We start from the raw sequence: 21,659 nt of genomic DNA, 5'->3' as shown, positions 1-21,659 counted from the left end.
GGTATCAACCTATTTACTGGTGCTGGTGTAGCTGTGGTGACCACCACAGGAGACATCTCTGAGGTCTGAAGAAAAACCAGGGAATTGTGAAATATAAGTCAAAAAAAGCAGAGTGTAATTATCTGGCTGGATCCTCTTGTTTGCATTTGTTTTCTCTCTTTGCAGCCAGTACTATCCCTTCCCCCCCATCTAATTTTAGTTTAGCAGAGTTTCATTTCCCTCCCCCTTCCTCTGCCCTCATGGTGGGGACTCGAGTCTCACCCAGCACGTGCCTGCTTTCAAGGAAATAAACCGTTCTCACAAACCTGCACATTGTAGGAAACAAATGTGTTAGGCCTCAGCAAAGAGGAGGATGCTGCAATAATCCCCAAAAGAAACTGTTTCAGCAAATAAATCCCAGTGATTATTATCTTTCCAAGAAGGTCTTAATGGAAGTGCAAGGTGATGTACATAGCATGGATTGTGTCTCTAAATAACAAGACAAAGAAGACTGGTAGCTTCCAGAGATGAACTGGCAGACAGCAGAAACAATGGAAAATAATAATCAAGGCAACGGGTAGCAGTATTGTTACACTGGCTGTAGATGCTTGCAGGATTTTTGTGAGCAGTATTGCAGAGCAGCATTTTTGTGCACGCACACAAGCACATGCAAATCTACTTGCAGGAAAGAGTCACGTTTTGTAATAGACAAAAGAAAAACAAGTCATGTCTGCTGGATAACTCTTTTTTTTTTTTTTTTCTGGGAATGGAAAATGCCCTGAACAGGATTTAATTCACACAAGTGAAATAAACTCACTCAGCTACAGTAAGAAACCATAGCGGGCTGATAGTCTGTCATCATCTTTGCCTTTCTGGTTTTCTCCACAGCCAGGAAATGGGCTGCTTGGCTTCTGCCTAAGTGGTTTTGCAAAGCAGAGATTTGTGGATGACAGAGCAACAGAGCTATCAGCAATTAGCTGGAAGGAGGGAAGTGCAGAGAAGCAAGGTCAGATGCAGACTGGGGAGCCCTGAACCGGGGGAAAAAAAAACCCTCCAGATTATTCTAGTCGCACAGCTTGAGGGTGTCTCTATGTCTCTCTCTCTGCCTCTTGCAATTTGATGCATAGCATAATTTGATTTGCAGCTGCCGCAGCGTGCAGAGCAGCCCACACACCTGTGCCTCTGCATTTTGGGTGGCTGAGATAGCTGGATGTGTTTGTAAGGGCTCCCGTTTGCATTTGGTGCTTCACCCCTGCTGTACTATGTGAAGCTGCACCAGGTCCCTTCCAAGCCTGACTATGCTGTGATTTCAGCAGCGCAGATTTAGGTGAAGGGCTGTCCCTGGAGAAGGACGTGAGGATGCAGCTCCACGGCAGTGTAAGTGGCTAAACGTACTGATGGACTCGAGGGTGCTCAGGAGCTGCTGAGCTGCAGTCAGAGATGCCCAGATGCAAACTCTCTGCTCATTCCCAGGGGGAACGTTGCAGTGGAAGAAACCTTTGCTTCCCGCAGAGCTATCCTTGGTCTTCTCGGCTGGCCACTGGGATGTGTGAATTCCAGTTATGACAACCGCTGCAGGATTTTGTAAAAGACCCCCTGAGAACTGCAAAATTAACTGCAACCAACTATTTGTTTTCCTGTTTCAGCTCTTTTTCCATGTTCCAAATTAAAATACACCCTTCTGTTTACAGGTGAGGGAGAGGACAATATCTAGCACACCAATCTCACCCTTGCAAAGGTGATATTTCCTCTTACCCCAGCAAATGCGATCTGTAAAAGGCTGAGTGAGCCTCAGATGTTAGGGATCACTGACCTTGAGAAAGCACAGAGCAACTTTCCAGCAAGTAGAAATTTTAGAGGCTTATCTTATTTGGACATACTATCAAATTTAGATTTTTTTTTCAGTGTGTTGAGCCCTGTACTGCTGGGGTACCCAGAAGAAGCACTCTGGGGCTGAGCCCCTCCGAAGCATAAAGACCATCCCAAGACTTTGGATTTGGCTTTCAGGTTGCTGGCTGGCTCCATGTGCAGGCTGTCGGGGACCATGGAGGACATCTGCCAAGTCCATACTCTTATTTGTGCAGAGACCCCAGTCTGCAGTTGCAGATATGGGGAGAAGACCTGTTGACATTGCAGAGGGGCTTTGTGAGATTGTCTGAGAAGACGAAAATAGTTATTTTAAGCTGACAAACCTTCAAGCTGTGAATGGTGCCCAGGTTCATGTAAGAGAGGAGCAGAAGAAAGGACACAGGAAGCTTTTTGTGCCTCCCATGCACTTGGGTAGAGAGATGACTGGCAGCGTGAGAGTGGAAGCAAACAAGCAAGAAACTCCTGCAGTCCGTGACAGCAGACTTGAACCCAATATTCTGTGTTTATCTGGCTTTTGCTTTTTATACAGCCCTCCAGGTGCTTCTGCCTATCACCGTATGAAAGTGTAGCAATGGATTTTTCTAGTCCTACAGCTTTGGGTAACCTTCCTGGGCTGAGAGGTGTCACCGTCTCCTATAACGGTCTTCCGCCATGCTGCTGTTTGTGAGCCCTGGACCCACTAGTAGAGGAAGGGATGGCTGGATGTCAGGCTTTAATCTGCTTTGAGGATAACCTCCAGCATCTGATGGCATCCCTCAACCTGCTTCCCTCATCCTGCCTGTCTCCCTTGAACTCCCACCAGAAGACTAGGTGTTTCTTCTTGTCCATCATGCTTGACCACCTTTCCTCTTTGTTGTCATTTATTTTTTTTCTCACTTGCATTTCTTCATTTTGACCAAGGTTCATCTCGGCAGCCGGCTCCAAAAGAGAGTGATGTGTCTGCTGTTTCGTGGAGGTGTACCTGAGAGATGAGCGTCTGTGATACTGGATGACAAAAGCAGCAAGTCCTTCTAGCTGAAGATGTCCAGACCTACGGGTACCTCAATCTAGAGCTGGTCTCTTGATGAGACAAAGTCCTACCTTTGTAGACTTCATATTTTCCTAGCTGAACAAGGGTCTGTTAAATCCTTCCGCTTCTCTTCAGATAATTCCTCTGAGTGCATCTGCTGTTATATTTCACCATTAGGCAATTATCTGGGATTCTCTTCTCGGAAAACTAATTTGCTGTCTCCGTACTCCTATTCACAGCAGGTTGCTGTGTTATTCTCTGTTCTTGCCAGCTTGTAATGAATGGTTTTTCAGCAGCCTGGGATAGAAGCTGTGTTTAAGTGCTGCTGTTCTCTCCTGAGTGCCTCTTAGTCGCTTCTGAGTGCAATAGGCTGTGTGTTTGGGTGGCGTTCGGCTCACTAAATGTAGATATCTACATTTGGCTCCCTTTACTCATGGCACCCTAAAGCAAGTCTGGCAAACCTTGCCTTAAAAGTGCTTATTTCCCTCAGCTATTAGAGGAGCTTTGTAGAACTCAAAACCTCTGTGTCTGGGTTCGAAAACATGGCCACAGTGTGGGCCCCTGGCCAAATCAAACCTCAGTTACTCAGGCCAGCACCAGCTGAGCACTTTTCAAGTTTTAAAGAGGCTATTTTTGACCTTTAAAGCCCTCACACCCCAGCAGGGAGCACTCCATTTCTCAGCTAATGCTGAGGTCATGCTGCTCCATACTCGGCAGATATTTCTCCATGGTAGGCTAGGCTTTGAGCAAAATAATTAGTTCTGGCCTTGGGCTGAGGTTCAGCCATATTCAGGCTACTGTTGTCAAGATTCACAAAGAGGGAAGTGATTTATAAAATCTGTTTTATTAGACATCGGCTGGGTGGATTTGAGCATGCACAGGTCCCTATGCTCGGGTGTCTAAAGAAATCTGTGGCCCCAAATCAAGCTCTGAGTGAGCTTTAGGCCTGTTCAAGGGCTACAACCTCCATTACTATAATTTTTTTCTGAGGGTTAGACAGCTGAAGCGCACCCCAGTTGGGCCTTTGGCAGATTTTAGGTGGTTTGTTTTACTCTTTCCACCATTCACTCCTGTCAGAATCCCTGCTGGTTGGTAATTTCCTTCCCTACAGGGACCTGAGATGGTGCCGAGGATGGCCCAAAGCCCCTCGGAGCCAGGGAAAAGATGCTGCCCAAACTTCAGAGGAATTTCCTACAGCATCCAGAAGCCTGCAAATATATCTTTAAACATACATTCTCTAGTAGCCTTTGGCTATAAATTCTTTTTTCCCTGTCAGCTCCTTGCAAACCTCCAGGACCTCTAACTTGTCAAACTCTTCCTACTTTCAATCTTAATGAACCTTCAGCTGAACAGGCTTCAGCTGAACTTCCTGATGAAAGCAAAAAGGAAGCAAACATTTCCAGCCTGAGCTCTTGCAAGTTATAAACTGCTTCATAGAGTTATAGTGCCACCCTATTTTAAGAGCTCATGTTTAACTTATATCTTGCTGCAAGTTAGAAAAGAAAATGAGCAGAAAGCAAAAAACAGGCATTCTCAGCTGGGATACGGGCCTTGCAGGGTGCTGAGGAAGGGCTGGAGTGTTGGGGCTTTTGCAAATGACCTGTGATAGCAGATCAAATTGCAGATCTGATTGCCCCAGCCTTACTCAGAGGCCCAAATGCTTTGCAGCCCAGACTCCCTTTGGAAAGGGCCATCAGGAGAAGTACTCAGAAAGGAAAGGAGCTAGGAAGTATCTCATCTAGGGTGGATGGCACCATGGTACTAATCTGTTAGGACTAAAGTCAAATGAGAAGGCAAATCCTTTTCCTCCACATTTGCTCGTAAGTGCAGCTTTGCTAATTGACTATGAAGAGTGATTAACAGGTCATTTGGGAGTCATCAATACCCTGAGCTGGGAGGTTTCCTGGCTTTCCCTCAGTTATTCCTGTAAGAGGGTCTGCCGCTGATTTTATATACAGGAACACCTATGTCCATGTGAGAAGAGCTGGGAACGTTGTCTTGGAAAGGACAAAAGTAGGGAGGGGGTGTTAAGGATCAATTAGAAGAGTGAGAAAAAAAGTGACTTTTGGAACAATGAGGTAAGCATTTTTCTTAGAGCCGTGCAATATGTATGGTTTCTACCTTGGACTCCAGTTATTAGGGCATAGATGGTCATGTCCATTCCCACGGAGAGGTCTCTATGCTGCAGCTTCCTCCATGTTGCTTACAGTCTGCTCCCGTTTGCCATTGATGTTCAATTTGAAGGGCAAATTTTCAGGGGGTTGCTTTTATGTGTGCAACTAATAGGGCAGGTATCTGTTTGTACAAGAATTTTTATTTTATTTAGCTTCTTGGAGTGACAGCTGTAGCTATAGAAGATGTTTTTTGTTTTATTCTCTTGAACAATTTTACTTACCTTTTTTAATTGACACACTTATGTTAGCTCTCTGGAGCTACTGGAATTGACTAAAATTTATTAGTTTCATTAAAAAATTGAAAACTCTTTTTCTTAGTGAATATTTCCTACAGAACTCGATAGGCAGCAGACTGCTGGGGCTACCACTGGTAACCGTAGTTAGTGCTTCTGCCATCTACTGCTCATTTCTAGGAAACCCTTCATATTTGCTCTCTTCTCAAGAATTATAGGTACTAACTGTAGTTATTCAAATCTGTTGGTTAGCTAGAGACTTAATAGCTCTGTTTGTACCCTATTGTTTAGGGATGGCTTTAACTCTAGAAATTGCCTTGCTAATTGATTTCAGGATGGATTTGCTTGTGACTGAGGAATTATTTTTGTAGTGTCTTTTACATGACATAATTCTCAAGAGCCATATTGTGGTTGGGCTTTACTATTTTTTTAAAGCTAAATAATATGTGTGTTGTAATTAATCCCAGTTAAGTTTTTCTTCAATAATATCGATTCTAATAATTTAGCTGACCTTATTAGACTATTTTTGTATTTATTTTTTTTTAACGATGTTACTAATCAAATGTTTCTCTGATGCTGGATGCGTGTAGGAGCTAAACTAAATTGCGCAGGGCAGACGAATAGGTCTGGCCATTTTGGGTAAGCCTAATATTTCATTGGCAGTTATAGAGGGAAGGTGTTCAGACAGCTGTATATCACGTCATGTGTTGTTCTGCCTGCCTTTGTTTCTCTGCGGTAGAAATCACACTGGGGTGTCTTTATCCCTGCTCTTGCGGTCTGCAGTGACCATGGGGGACTGCTTTTTACCAGTGCAGATTTGCTTGCATCACGGCTTAAAGGGCAGCTTGGGCTTCCTCAATGTTTCCTATAGCCCTGTGCTTTCTTTCCTGCCTGCTGAGACCTTTTCTGATGGTGTCCTTGACCTCTATTGCTTTTTCTGGAGAAACAGGCAGCTTGCGTGCGCAGCCTACAAATGGTCCTTTTCGCACTGGCCAAGATTCTTGCTCCGTTTCCAGCTGCCCCCTGTGATGATAGCTTAAAGGCTTAATTGCCTTTGTCCAATGCTTTGATACTAGATTGTTTTTGCAAACAATCTGTTTTGCCTAAATTAGTGGTTCCTCTCTCTTGCTCCTGTTTTAAAGAAACACACTTGTGCCTTCAGCTTCCCGCTGCTTGTCAGAGCGCAGCATGGGAGTCTCTGCAGGTGATTCTTGCTAAGGGACACAGTGCTGATGCCTGGACAAGGCGCTCCTGTGAGCCTTCTCTCCAGATTTCCACTGCTTCAGTTCACATAGGGCCACACAGCCCCCTGATTTGCCATATGACCCAGCTGAGGATCCTGGAGGGGTGAGACTGAGCTGTGCAAGAGGAGCAAGCTTCCTCATGTGGTGGTTTTTAACCACAGCAGGAGAAGGGAAGGACAGCATCTAATCTGAGCATTGTGTGGTTGCATAGTCTCTCTGGGTTTTTACCGTAAATCTTCAAGTCCTTTGGGTCCCTTGTTTGCTTGGCAGGGAAAGCTCTTTTCCATCAGTCACCTTCAGCAAAAGGACCTGTCAAAGGCCAGCATGGCCTTCAGCTTGTTGCTGAAGGAAACCAAGCGTCCTAATTAAGTGATTTCAGAACAAGGAAGCCTTTTCATTAAGCTTGTTTTGTAGTGGTTTTAGAAAAGGTCCTCAGGAAAAGTCCCTGTTAGGGAAATTGGCCCTTCCCTGTCATAAGGATTTGGAGGGAGCATAAAGTGGCAGTGTTCTCCTCCTACCTTGGGCCTGTTATAAACAGCCACCCACGGGAGGCAGAGCAGCAAGAAGGTCCTCGTGGTTTCCCACAGCTATCTCTGATGGTGCTTTTGGAGCTTATAGTGGGCTGGGCCAGGCACTGAGGACAGGTGAGAGGATCTCAGTCCAACATTCAAACCTCAAGAGGAGCCTTTAACTAGTTCATGACTTACGGCTTAACGTAAAGGAAGTGCTGCTGCAGGAAGGGGAGAGAAAGAACTGCAGTAGTTGCTACCGTCTGCAAACGTTTGTCTTGGTCTTCATGTAAAGTCTTCCTACTTCCCACTGGATGCATGCGGGGGGTTCAGACTTGCTCCTGTCCATTCAACAGGAGACAGATCTTCTGTTTGGAAGATGGGGAAAGCGATACAAGGAAAAAGCGTTTGCAATCATTACTACCTAGTCACTTTTCCAGGCTAATGAAAGCACATATATTCATATCTTCATTGTCTTAGAACTTAATGATGAGTCAGGAAACAGTACTAAAAATAGTATACACTCTGAAAGAACATTTACCTGTGTTCATTATAGCTGATAAAGTGGGATAACGGGCGTTAGACACTGATGGGACGCGAGAAAGGAAGAAATCAATCTTTTTATTGCTTTTTCAGATATACATGTTTTTAATTTAAAGTGCAGCACTTGAAGCAGTTCTTACGTTATTTATTATTATTAGATACAAAGTCCCTCCCAGCGTATTTATTTTGTTAAATTACCCATCTAAAATTAAATATAGCCTCTTGTCAGTGTTTATGTTCTTCTGCCTATTCTCATAATTATTATTGAAAAGAGTTGGCTTTCAAGTTAACAGCATGTGGATTGATAAGACAGCCATTACTGTGCTACCTGAGTGCTTTTTAGAAAGCTTAGCTCAAGGGCAAATCGTGTTTCCTCCGAAGTGTGCTACGCAGAATCCCCAGCCTGCAGCATGCTGCTGAAGGTGATATTTGTAACTGCAAAGTATTGCTGCCTTGCTAGTATCTGAAAAACTTCTGAAACTGCTGACTCCCAAGCACTGGAAATCAGTAAGAATGGCTGCTTTTAGGACCGCACAGTGGGGTGCCTCCAGTTCTGATTTTCGAACCGCCAGAGGGTTTTGGCTCCTTTCCTTTCTGCTCCTCTCTTCTGCTCTCCGATGCTCTTCTCGTCATCCTCAGGTAATAGATGCGGTTAGCCTCTGGGTAGGTGACTTTGCAGAGTGGGAGTCTGTAGATGGCTGGGTTGTCTGAAGCGAGCAGCAAAAAGAGAAGTGCGGAGAAGCAAAAAGGCCACGTGCAGAGTGGTAATCCCAGCTGGGAGAGGAAATGACAGACAGATGCATTTTGACATCTCTCTTTGCATGTTCCCTTTGCTCACTTCTGCCTGTTCCTATATTCTTGCAGCTGAGGAGCTGGGAGAGTCTGTGCTTCCCTGAGGACAGTTCTGACACAGGACATGCTTTCCTCAAATCCCCCATACCGGATCCCTGTTCAGATGCAGAGGAGGATACCCAGATGCAGGTAGCTACTTGGAGGTGGTTACCTGTGAGCTAAGGTCCTGCTACAGTCAAAGGAGAGCTAGTCAGTGCGATCTGGGAAGTTATTCTGCTAACCAAATGTCAATTCAGCAGCTCAAGCACTGGTATCCTGTGATACAGGAAATGTGTTGGGCAGTATAAGGCATCCTACACTGGACACTTGGCTCCTTCTGGAGGCGTAACTGTAGGCCAGGATGGTGCTCAACGGCAATATTTAAGCAATTGAATCAAGCTCCAGAGCTCTGCTGGCTCTGCTGAAAGCCAAGGCACCCAGCTCACATGCAGACTTTTAAGTGCTCTAATCCACAAACCAAATCCCACTTTTGCAGCCTGCAAAATACCATTTACTGCAAGTACTGGTCGCATAGATTCACTTTCTCACTGTCCTCAACACCCGTGCGTTACTGGCATTGAGTCCAACCCGCTGTCTTGCTGCGTGACCCCACCTTTAAACTTCACTAAGGATCTGGCAAAACCAAGATCCTAAGGGAAAAAAGCAGCAGGTTTAATTAGGTTCAGGTGGGCAAATGAAGTTGATTACAAAACTATAACTTTTGGGTCTCTCATTTTCCAGGTCTTTCATCTTCAGAAAAAACCCACAAAACAAAAACCCCAAAGGTATTCTGCCTCTGATGCATCCTAGAAGCAGGTGTGGCTTAACAAAGCCGCCCTCTCCAGGAACCTACACTGTATTGACAGGATGCCAGATGAATACGTTTAATGTGTGAAGCTGCTTGTTTTAAGTATGCTTTATCTTTTAAGTTGCCAAATCAATTTCCTTAAAATATGGTTTTGCTTTGGTCTCTCAGAGAGACCTTAAAAAGAAACAAAGCTTGACAGTACTAGCTTCAGCTTTCTCTGAGACCGGTATGTTTGGACAGCTCAAAAGACAGGAAAAAATGTATTTTCCTCCTCATTAAACTAGTTCTCTTATGCAGACCAAACTTGAATAATAATGGAGGTAGGGGAGAAAAAGACCTCAGAAGAAATAAGTAAAACTTTAGACCGCTGGAATTTGCTCACAAGCATTGCATGCAACTGAATGTTATATCTCAAACTGAGTTGTTGCTGGAATTCACGAATACATGCACACTCCTACTGTGAATCAGATGCTTTGAAGATCTTTGAAATCTTATTATCAATTGTAGCATCTGTAAGTGCACAATTCAGCTGACACAGGTGCTGTACAAAATCCGCCACTGGCTGCAGAATTCACACTTCAGTACTGCCAAATCTGTCAAGGAAATGCTGCAAAACTCTCCCTGTCCTGATATCACAAGAGAGCCAGAATGTATTTAAAAAAACAAAACCCCCAACTTACCACAGATAGTATATTAGTAAGAGCTGCTCCAGAGTAGGCACAAAATAATGCTGGAAAAAAAGACAAAAGCTAGCTCAAGGTGGAGAAAATCTTGCTCATCCCTCCAAAGAAATTATCAGAAATAGTAATTCTTTCCAAATGCCCTGTAAGGTATCTCCCCAGCTACCTGTGGCGAGATTAACATTGACATCTTCACTAACTGTTGAATTTTGAAGTGCTGCATCTGCCTGTTTGAACTAAATTTGGCCCAAATTTGCTTTGTTTAGATGGATGGTGAATGAAAAGCACTCTATTTTGTCAAGAACAGGTGACAAGTGGTATTTCTTTTATGCATTAATACAATTTGACCTGTGTGCAGTGGGGGAATCATGGCCACTCTCCACCACTCTGTGTCAGGGCATTTGGCTAGGTGGATCTTAAACTGCACTGAACCATGTGCGACAGCTCTGATGTTCTTATGAGACACTTCCTCTAAGGATATGCGGAGTTATGAAATGGCTGCTTCTGTGAATCTAGGTTGCTAATCCGTTAGAAGGCCTGCTTGTGGCATAGCCGCCTTCTCACAGAAACTGTACTTCTGCCCTTTCTCGATGCTTCCGTGTTAAGAGTGCCTAAAAGCCCTTCTTGCGTTTGCAACTTGGACGTCCAAAGCTCATATCTGATGCCATCATAGAAATAACTCTTGTGCAATAGCTAGTTTTGCAGCAGAGGTGTAACCGTCACTCTAATCCTACACAGTTCATAGATTGCCTGGCTACATGGATCTTTTTGGCTTCCCTTTTCATACAAGATACCTACCACAGGCAAGGGCCAGCAGATGAGTCTGCCAGGTCAGGGCGTAGAACGTGCCTCCAATCGCAATGCAAGCAAGCGCACAGTTATAATTGTGTAAGCCGAGGTAGATGCTGTCAAACGGTGTTGCAATGCTCAACGCTGCAAGGCAAAAAGCAGTGCTGTGAGGTCAGGTATGAGATACATCTGCAGGAGCTGTCATTTGCTGGGAGGCCGTTGTGTCTTCCCTCTGACGCCTATGCAAATTTTACTGTGCTCACACTCACATAACTGCCGCGTGCAGAGACGGGATGGAGTCAGATGGGGCTCGTTATTTTGGAGCTGTGATGATGTTTCTGGAGCTGGAGTTTGGCCCAGTCTCAAAGACTCTTTCAGGCAAAACTTTTTGGACGCCTTAAGCATGTCGTAGTTAGTCCCCCAGATGCCCAGATGGAAGATCCAGCCAGAGTATAGCATGACCTTCTCACCTGGGTGTCCTTCACTGAAACTGGGGCTCACATTGATCATTTAAGCTTCATACATACCCTGCTCTTGAAGATCAGAGGAACAGCTGAGTGCCTTATGTGGGAGTAAGCAGGATTTTTCCATCTCTTCCTAGTAACCTCTGCTCATATAGTGGATATGGTCACTCTGTCACTGATGTGGAAATTCTCCAGTGGGACAGCAGCTCAGAGTCTGCTCCAAACCTGACCGCTTAAGTGCTTCTGCAAGATTTTTCACAGGCTTGAGTGCCAGTAAAAAGGACAGCACAATACGCAGTGAACGGGCCACTGAAAGGTGCTCCCAGCTTTTCTCAGCTGAGTGTAGCTGTTTGTGTCACTGTTAAGATTAATACATTTCCCACTGCAATGTCCTCCTTTGTTTTCTGTTCCACATCACCATGCCTGTCCCCAAGTACTTTCTCTTGATCCTTCTTTTCAGGATTAAATGTCAGACCTGTATAAAACTTGCCAAATGCTCCTAGCCATACAATATGTGTATAGTTGTGTTTCAAAATCCAGACACGAGGCAGTTCGCATCTTGTACAAAGCATTTCAGAATACAAATCAAAACTCATTAGTGGATGACTGTGCCTTCTTTTTTTTTTTTTAAAGTAAGTTTCTCAGACCACACTTATTCAATCACATTTTTTTATTACAATTGATCAAATGGATAGCAGTAATCTTGCCTAACTTCAAGGGTCAGATTCACCTCTCAACTCGAGGTTGTTTCTCTGATTAGTGGAAAGACAGGCCTTTGTGGACGGGATTCATGTAACCTTTTTTTAGATGTCTGCAGCAGGATAGGACAAACTGTATCCTAGAAGAAGCTGATCTGACTGATCAGCTCTGAGGCAGACATCTGCATGCCTGTGGTGTCAAGAGATCAGTGGAGTTATTTCTCTAAGTTTCTTTGTCTCCATGGGATTCATCAACTGCAATGGTAGGAGGGTAAGCAGGGTGGAAGAAACCACCTGCATGATTTAAGCGTACTAACAAATTCTGAGCTTCAAAATATAAATCTACTTTGGTTCTTGCCTTCACCATGTTGGCTAACCTTCACTAAGACTTCCAATTCACAGCCAGTTTCAAAGATGGAGTGTAGACCCAAGTATGAAAGTACGAAAGCTATGGAAGTGTGGAGTCTGGACAGAGTTATATAATGGCTTGGCTGAAGATACCCTAGATACAAAAAATACTAGATACAGTAAATACTACTTCTTACCTGCCAGCATCCCTACTGTTGATCCAATTGCAGCATGTAAGCAAATCAATGGGGACGAGATAAGTAAAGCAAGGAGAACGATGCCTCCAGTCCAAGGGTTTTCACAACCGTATACTTGACCGACCCCAACTGGTATGGATTGCAAGAGCTGCAGCAACCAGTAGAAAAGAGCACGTTAGGGTATCCCTGTACTCAAGAGGACACAGCAGTTATTTTGTCAAAGCTATCGGTTAGGAAGGAAGTAAACCTGGCTCTGTTGGACTGTCAGGTGAATGTAGGCACACATATTCTTCAGACCACAGTTAGTGCACTATTTGGTCTGAACTTCACCAGTCCAAGACAGACTTTTCTTTCTTCTGGAATGTAGTAATATGGTTCCTTTTTTGAGGAAGTGAAAGCAGAGAAGGGACCAGCTCAGGAGAATGTCTCTGCAAAAATGAAAGCCTGGGAAAACTATTCATGATGTCCTTCATAGAGACTGTAGTGGCCTCTCCTAGCTCTTGGTACTGAGTATGTCAGTGTGTGTTATGGTATGAAGAAAAGACCAGATTTTTTCCTGTCCCCGCTCTCTCTGGGGTTGAATAGGTTTGCTCTGGAAGGGACTTTAGTCCAATATTCCTAGAACTTAGCACATAGTACAGTGGTTCCTCAAAGTTTTAAATAAATTCAGCTGATCAGGGTGACTTGAAAAGACATGGGGGGGGGAGAAAAAAAACCTTACTGTGTTGCAATTGAACAAGATAGCTCTATCAGATAGTAGGTACAGCTGAGTATGTGATGCGATCATCTAACAATGACATAGGAGATAAGTGGGTAACCCCAGTATACCTCCTAACATACCTGAATAACTTCTGGGCTAACACATGGTCCTTCTGAATATGAAGCTGGAGAGTAGCCTTACTTGTGATTCTAGTGTTTGTGCAGACAAGAAAGAAAGGATAGGAAGGAAAAACAACTACATAAGAAGTGTATAAGCAGGAGGTGCTGCAAACCCTTTTGGCTAAAGGCTAGAAAATAAGGAGGCCATGGTGGTACAAATTAGCTCAAATCAGCGTGCCCCACCATAGCCCTTTCTGGGGCATCGGCCAAGGCTGTCCCTGGGGCTATTATGGCAGTGTCATTTGTTAACGACTGACCTGATTTGTTTCTGTGAATTGTTACTGGTTGTGCCTATCTTCTGCCCACTCTGCCCCATGCAGAGTTGATACCCAGAGCTGAAGGCCTTCATGCTCACCTTTTTAATGAAATAAGATAAATTGGGTGTTGTAGGGAAGCTTACCTGGGGCGCACTAATTGCAGACCAGGTAATGTTGGGTGCTGATGTTACAGGCTGGATGAGGGTTGTAGGGAAGAAGGGGTTGTAGTGTCCTGTGGCTGCCAGATACAAAGTTACTGCAATATTGAAAGGCAAAGTGAAAACAGGAAGGTCCCCTTTACTGAAAACTGATGCCAAAGCACTGGACAGGACTGGACTGAAAAGAAAAATGAAAAAGAAACAAATATAGCTTTTTTGTAGTGGTTACAGTGGTGAAACATCCTACCACGTTGGTCATAACCTCATGACGTAATTGTACACTGCCCAATACTTCTGACTTTATATGGAATTTTCTGTGAACTGAGCTTCCTTCTTAAGAAACAGGACAGAGTCTATTCAGTAGGTAAAGTATTTCGGGTGACCCTCAAATGATTTAGAGACCAAACAAATGCTAAGAAGCATTTGAAATGCTGTATATGACTTTACCCAAAGGTCTTGGCTGTAGAAGCTGGGATATAAGTTCTACAACATCCGCTTTACTCAGGAGATTTTCAGACTGCCCTATTTCCAGTTGAAGCGGGCGTCCTGCATGAATGGCCTTTCTGAGAGCAAATTGACAAGGTATTATCTGGTTCTTACAGGGCTCAGAAAGCATGTGGGATGGAGTGAATAGCCACGTCCTGTCCTTGATGGAAATGGGCCATGTTCTGTTGGTTTCAGCCTAGCTTTCCTGATATGTGTGAGCTGAGCCGCTCTTATGGTCCACCTCCAAGTAGGAGTGGACATTGCACGCTTAAAATTGAATTTAGACTTGAATACATTTTTCAAGAAGCTAGATTTGAGTCCTAGAAGGTTGTAAGCTGGTTCTAATTTAAAAAACTAAACTATTTGGCGTTTCAAAAGCAACATCTTGTGTCCTGTTGTGTGGATACCATCAGTGAGAAAATGCTTTGTTCTCCCTGTATAATCTCAGATGAAGCCTATTCTTTTATGACAAGTCCAGCTTCCAGAGCAGTTTACAAATTTCCTTGCTTGTAGTTGTAGAAAAAAGTCAGCCCTTCTGTGACAGTGGTGTCCTATTTTTCTCTGTTGAAATACATAATTTCTGCCAGTTGTACATCTTGTCAGGGAAGAAAAAAGAAACTATTTCAAAAATGCTGGCTTTTAAACTTGAAATTTAAAATATCAGTTGGAAAAAAATCACTGAAATGTCTAATTTTAAAATCTCTCAGCTCTCCCCCCTGAGTCTTACGGTCTTTAAAAAAAAATTTGAATAAAAAAGCCTCAAGGAATTTTGGCAGACAAGACAGACTAAACATTCTTGCAACATGTTCTGGGTTTTGAGAGGCTTTTACAAAATGACCTCCATTCAGAGTGACTAAAGAAAAAAAATATGAAGAAATCTTATTTTAGAAGCAGTGAAATGCAATAATGATTTGTATCTTCTCACTAACAATGATTAAAATGTAAACCTGGAATTAATTTCTATTAAGGCTGTTAAATGGATTCTGTAGTGCTGTTAAGGTCTGTCTTTAAAAATGGTAAACTTGATTTTAATCAAGGTTGTTGTCTGGCACTCAAGAGTTAGTTGGAGGAATTCATTCAGCTCATGACTGGTTGCATATCTCAGACAGGGAAGATTCAGTTCAGCCGGAGGGAAAGCGCCAGGTCATTTCAGCACCTGCATACATAAGAACCATTTGTGTCGGGCACAATTTCAGCCACCCTGAACGTGGCCTGCTGACGAGGGGCATCTGCAGAGTGAAGCAGGGCAGCTTTTCCCATGTGCTATAATTGGTGTTGTGGATTCGCTCAGCCTCATGCTGAAACCCTTCAAGCTCTGTGCATTGATGAATGCCCTTTCCAGTACCACAGTGGAGTGGTGGAAGCTGTGTCACAGCCCACAGAAGGGGACTACTTGGAGGGGGCTGGTGTAGGGGACTCACAGAGAGGACCTGCATATATTGGGGTTCCTCATTCTCCAGGAAATCATCTCTAGAGGAGGAGTGACTGGTATTTGGGGCAGAGAGAAATGATGCTTACCAGGCCATGGATATAACCCCCACAGGAGGTAGAAGCCACCAGTAGTAATCCCCTTTGTCAGAGTAGACAGCCATGAGCAGTCCCACCAAGATCCCGTTATAGCCATACAGCCCTGCTGCAATGGCTGACCTGCAATCGAAAGAAATGCGTACAAGGAAGCAAGCACTGCTGAAGGTGATCTGTCCCAGGGACTCACTCAAATGCAGTTTCTAAGTGTCCTGCTCCTGGTAAAGCGACCATAGGGAAAGGATGAAAGAGTAGCGAGGTAGCTGCTGTATGCTCAATTTGCATTGGTGTGTGAAAGGCATGATTTGAAGCCAGCTAAATGGCGATGGGGTACCTGGAGTGAACAGAATACCTGCGAGGTTGAAATGATGGGGTATTTTAATGGTAACCAGAGAGGTATAATGATCTGCTCTCACAGCTACAATCAGCTATTATGACAGGCCAGTTCCTCAGGGACCCTTGCACTGGGACCATAGCGCTGTCGTCACCTTACTGCCATCCACAAGCTGGTCTGCTGGCCTTTAGCTGTGAACTTGGCACTTGGGGACTTCTGTGCCCGACACTGTGAAGGTGCCACTGTCTGCCTCTCCCAGAGGCAGAATGACCCATGGAGTCTTAAAACAGGAGACAAGCAGGAAAAGAGCAAACAAAAAAAATCTCTCAAGTCTGCACCTGCAAAACCCCCTTCCCTAGGCACAAAAACCATTTCAGGAGTCAACGACTGAGAAAGAACAGGAACCCAGAAGTCACAGTTGGCTTCCCTGGGGCAACATGGAGTGGAGTGTGTATGCCTTTATGTGCGTGGGGCTGCGGGGGTCTTCTGAGGAGCTGGAGGTGTTGTGAAGGATAGGAGAGATGCTATGGGACATGTGGAGACATTTAGAAGCCTGTAAGGGACACTGTATGCTGCAGAAAGTACTGTGTGGTGGGTAAGAGGGCTTCTGTGAGGGCCTATAGGAGAGGACTTGTTGAGGCAGAGTGAGATGTGTGACCCAGTGCTGGAGGCATGTTGAGTTCGCTGGCTTCCCTCACTTATCTGAGCTGGGTGTTCCCTAACCTAGGCCCTGACAGTGTTTGGTCGTTGGGTGCCTAGCTCATGTCTAAAACCGCCACCATTTCCCCCAAAGCAGAGTCTCCTACCTAACTCTCCATGTGGGTGGGGGGACAAGGTCTCCTCTGGAATGAGGACGCCCCAGCTTCAGCTGCGGAGGGATTCAGAAACAGAGCTGACCTGCACATGATGGAGACCCGGGGGAAGGGAAGGGAGCCGCGTGGCACTGTTGTGTGCTCAACCGAGCCACCCTGGCCTCATAACAGCAGCATATACTGTTTCATCTCTATGGCATAGGCTGCAAGCCCCACCTGTCCACTGACCTCCTTGGAGAGCAAAGCTACACAAACACATGGACTATAACCCATCAACGTGATCTTGATAATGTGATGATCAATTTTTATTAAGTGCCCAGACACAAGGTACCACCTACCTGTCCTGACTGAGGATCAGGGCTGTTAATGTCGAAACGGCTGTCCCAGTACAGCCTGTGAGCATCCACCAGGGATTCTGGATGAAAAGCCCCACCAAAATGATTATCCCGCTGAGAGGGTTATTGACAAACATCACCTGAGAGGTCCCTCGCAAGACCCAGTCCACGAGCTGAACCATTAGGGGTTTATCTGAAGGAAATCAAATAAAAGCCCTAAAGATAAAACATCACTGCAGCACTCACAGCACACTTGGCTTTACAGTCACTTGCTGGCCACAGAATAGAGGCAAAGTATCAACAGTACTGTAAAACTGGTCTCTGATTTATTACTGTCTGAACATATTTTGCATCTGGCACTTGAAAGGCTAACAGGGATGGACTGGGCACTGCTATGAAGTTTGTGGAGGGATTAATAAAAATCGGTTTATTTATGATGGTCAAAAATAGTCTTTCTTGCATGGTAGATTGCATAAGATTCTGCTATAAATTTAATGAGGAAGCAGACCCACTTCTGTGTATAATTCAGCTGCAGAGAGACACTTAGGCAAAGACTGAAACTAGTCTGTATGTCTATAGGGAAATATGAAAAGAAAACACTTCTACTGTTAGGGAAAAAGCCAGACTCAGAACATTGAGGCACATCATATATAGGTGATGGGTTCAGGCTTGTAAAGGTGTTTACTTCCCTAAAAATGGACTTTAGGAACTAAAGAACCTGAATTAAGAGAATAGTTACAGTTCTGACCGTACTCAGTGGAAAGACACAGTTTGGCCTGTACAAGATGGGAATTGCTCTCCAGAGAAGACTATTGAATCTGGATAGAGCAGAGGCAAACAGGTGCTGAGCTCGGCTACTCAGGTGAGTGCATAAGGGCAGTGGGATGTATATGGGGCTGGCGGCTGCCTGTTGGAGGTTATCTAGCTGCAGTGCTCCTCATGATTTCAATGTGCAGAGAAGGGTCTCAGTAGCACGGCAGTAACTCCTTACTGCTGATTCTTCTATTGCAAATTGACTTGAGGTCTCTTAGCACCACGCTTCTGGGAAGAGCGTAACCGTTTCTGTACTGCTGTGCATTATTATGCACGCTGTAAGGAGATTTGAATGTGAGAGAAGCTCTATTTGTGAGTAATATAGCACCTGTTCATGAAACGTTTATGTGCATCTTTCATTCATGCTCTTAAATATTAAAATTAATTGAATTACTCAGCTACATTAATAATATATGATTGACTAAATTATTAATTGGGCATGGCACAAAGTGTCAGGCTACTTTTTAATCAGAGCTGCCTTATTCCTAATAACAACCCTCCCTTCTCTTCTACTTTCATTCTGTGTTGTATTTGCACTGGAGTCTCCAGTCTTGTTTTCTGAGGACAGTAGCCTGGATAAAGGAGCTTTGAAGGGCTGGATACTGTTCTGGTAGCTGACTTCTTCAGCATCCCCTTGGGCTGGTGCTAGCTAAGGCACTTCCGGGACCTAGGTGGTCGGGGAACTGGACAGGTACAGTGAGGGAGGAACGTGTTCCTCAGAAGAGGAAAAAGGACTGGGCTCATTTGAAATAATTTTTACTGATGAATGGTGTTGAGTTGTGAAATATATCAGCAATGCTGCTGGTTTCAGATACAAGTATTAACGGTAAGTATTCAAATATAACTGGTAGGGAGGGGCAGGAGACTTTTCAGGACACTGAGTAACAAAAGCTGTCTACCAACTATGGACAACTGGAGCACCAACCGGAGTTGGAGTAGCAGCTCCTACCTACTGGAAAAGAGAAAGCAGGAGGAGAAATCCTCCTGTGGTTGGGGATCACACTGTGGGCCAGCCAAGCTCCCTGCCTGGGGGCATGTTGGCTGCCACATCCCCAGGAATAGCCACTGCGCAGGCAGATGGTATGCAGCTGTCTCTTATTTCTCTTATTTCTCTTCTGTTGCTGGAGTTGTACTGTTAATGCACCCAGTCTTGACACAGCACCCACGGTCTTACACGGCATCTCAAAAGCTCCGTATCCTTAATAATTCTGGGTAACAGGGACCATCTGGTCATGTATTGTTCCTGTCTGGACAATAAAACTTGGAGATCAGTACTTGCTTTGTATTTTATAGCTACATAACACCCACAATGCTTATTGTTCCCCCAAGGCTGGTAATACGAGAGCATTTCCCTGCACAATCGGGAGTCAAGTCCCCACTGTCAGCCCACACATGGATGAGAGGACATTCATTGATCCAAACCATTTACAAATGAAACCAACTCCCCAGTCCTGATATGTAATTGAGGGCACTGCTTTAAGAAACATGATGATAGTGACACATGACTGATTAAGCGTAAAAAATTTCTTTCCCCTCTGCTAAATTATGTGTGCAGTCACGGAAAGGGCAAGAGTGTGCAGTAGGATTCCCTTTCTGAAAACAAAATGATTTGGGCTGCGAAGGCAGAAGTCCCCAGTGAGGGGGACTGACCATGCCCCTCTGCTCCCTGTGTCGGAAAGTGCTGACAGTGGTGTAGATGACCCCCCCTGGCTGTTCCTACCTGGAGAGTCCCAAACACATACCCCACACTTACCTTTCATCCAGTCTCCACATTCTTTCATTTCTCCTGTGAGGTAACCAAAAAGTTGGTAGATTTGCTTTCCGCTTTTCCACAGCAGGTCCCGGGCTCTTGGCTCCTTCTCTGCATGCGGCTTTCTCTCACTGGGACATTCAGCAACAACAATTTCTCCAAGCTCCATCTCTTCAGGCAGTGAGAAGAGGGAACTGTAAATCACAAAGCCTGTATTAGAAAACCTGTTCGGTTGTGCCCTGACAAGTTTCTGCTGTAGTTTAGAGCCCCACGATGATGTTCTTAGTCAAGGAGGGGATTATTCACTGGAGAAGGGACATCCATGCGGCCATGACCTTGCCTGAAGCACTACCAGGAGCTGTGTGCGCTATGGTCTGTGGCAGCAGTGTGCCTGCTGCCTTGATGTCCACCCTTGGAGACTAGGATCTGGATATGACCCACTGATGTTAAGGAGCCACGGCACAGAGCTGCAGTTGGGAAGAGGGACTTGGTTTGTAGGTGTCCCACAGCACCGCACCCTGATGCAGCTTGTGATGGGCTACTGATAGGCTGCGAGATATATATCTGCTGCACAACTGACTGATATCTGCATGCTAACCAGTGCTGCTTGGTCATGTAAGGCTACTCTTGATGATACTGAGGAGGGAGCTTGTTGCTGTTCAGCTAGGAGAGAGCCTGAGGGATGTGATGCAAGGTGCCAGTACAGCAGTAGACAGCAGGAGATCAGAAAATACCGGAGAAGAGGCCAGGGCCTGTATTCCTCTTGATTCTGAGTCAGTGCTCTCATATATCACAGCAAATCTGTGGTCTCCCTTGGTCTCCCCCATCTACTTTTGATCATCAAGAGCAAACGTGGTAGCAGCAAAGTATTGTGCCGAAATCCACATCCAAATGTAGCTCTGGACAAAAAAAAGCACTGATCTGCATGGATTCATGGCTGTATGCTCTTTAAGTAGCAGGTGAACGTCCAGGCAGGATCGTGGGTTTATTAAACTCCTAATTGCAATTGCAGGGCTCTATTTATTAAAAAGCCCATTAAGGCATAAACCTGTAAGATAAAATATACTGCACTGCACCCCAGTGAGCTACGTTGCAGGTTATTTTTCGCAAAAACGGCATTGCACTTTTCAGGGAGTTTGGCCTCAGCTGCTTTGGCGTTTTGCTCTGATTGTTTTGGAGCTGTGTGGCTCCATTTCCAGGCGTTGAACAAAGTGGGCAGTGTTGCAGAGAGCTTGCTCTGTGTTTTGTGGAATATGGGCACCACCTTCTGGTGGGAGTCCGGTTTCTGGTAGCTTGAACAGGCTGGCTCTCAGCGTAAAGCCTGTAGCAGCAGGCGGGTAGGATGAGGAGGGATGCGTGGCTGGAGGGAAGGATATTTTGCAAGGAGGAACACTGACAGACAGGTAGTAAAAATATCTATGGTTCTGGATGCACAAATAAGAGGTCTCTTGAACATCCCTAGAGGTTTTCCGTTCACCCCTGGCAGCATAGTGTTCAGTGCAGCCCTGGAGATGCATTGCGCAGCTCTTGTTCTCTAGTGCTTTGGCTCTCTCTGCCGGCAGCTTGTCCCCACCGCAGCAAGAGTCTTTGTAATGACCTTGTGCACAAGCGTCAGCCTCAGGCTGGATGTACTGGCAAGCAAGGGAATTAGGTGTACCTGTAAAACGTGAACCGAACTTGTGCTCAGTTTACTTGATCCTAAGGCGGTGGCAGATTATAGGAGGCAGTGAGCCTTCCTTCTTTGTAATAAATAACAGATGTGGTTAGATAAGGAGCAGACACCATCAAAACCTCACTCCTCTTCTGCTACTGACGTCGTGTGGTCCCGAGCAAGGCAGGTTCACAGGTCCTGCCCAGCTGCACTTAGTGCAGGAGCAAGAGAGGAGCAAAAGAAGAGGAAGGTGGTGGCTTTTTTTTCTTTTTGCTATCTGTAATC

At 45.0% G+C, this 21,659-nt stretch overlaps 1 protein-coding gene across 1 annotated transcript in view; it reads right to left on the bottom strand.

Annotated features, from left to right (window-relative positions):
- LOC138064820 (urea transporter 2-like) overlaps positions 1 to 19,810 on the bottom strand; it is a 41,758-nt gene extending 21,948 nt beyond the window's left edge. Inside the window, exons 1-8 of the mRNA XM_068928796.1 lie at positions 19,727 to 19,810; positions 17,164 to 17,353; positions 15,674 to 15,802; positions 13,655 to 13,847; positions 12,376 to 12,523; positions 10,678 to 10,812; positions 9,880 to 9,929; positions 8,082 to 8,334 (exon numbers count right to left, since the gene is read on the bottom strand). Coding sequence (XP_068784897.1) covers positions 8,082 to 8,334; positions 9,880 to 9,929; positions 10,678 to 10,812; positions 12,376 to 12,523; positions 13,655 to 13,847; positions 15,674 to 15,802; positions 17,164 to 17,353; positions 19,727 to 19,754 — 1,126 coding nt within the window. The 5' untranslated portion in view covers positions 19,755 to 19,810. The remainder of the gene's footprint in view (positions 1 to 8,081; positions 8,335 to 9,879; positions 9,930 to 10,677; positions 10,813 to 12,375; positions 12,524 to 13,654; positions 13,848 to 15,673; positions 15,803 to 17,163; positions 17,354 to 19,726) is intronic.
- Positions 19,811 to 21,659: the final 1,849 nt, after the last annotated feature.

This window comes from Struthio camelus, chromosome Z, assembly GCF_040807025.1.
Source record: "Struthio camelus isolate bStrCam1 chromosome Z, bStrCam1.hap1, whole genome shotgun sequence".
NCBI classification, from domain to species: Eukaryota; Metazoa; Chordata; class Aves; order Struthioniformes; family Struthionidae; genus Struthio; species Struthio camelus.
This window is presented reverse-complemented; position numbering and strand designations above follow the sequence as displayed.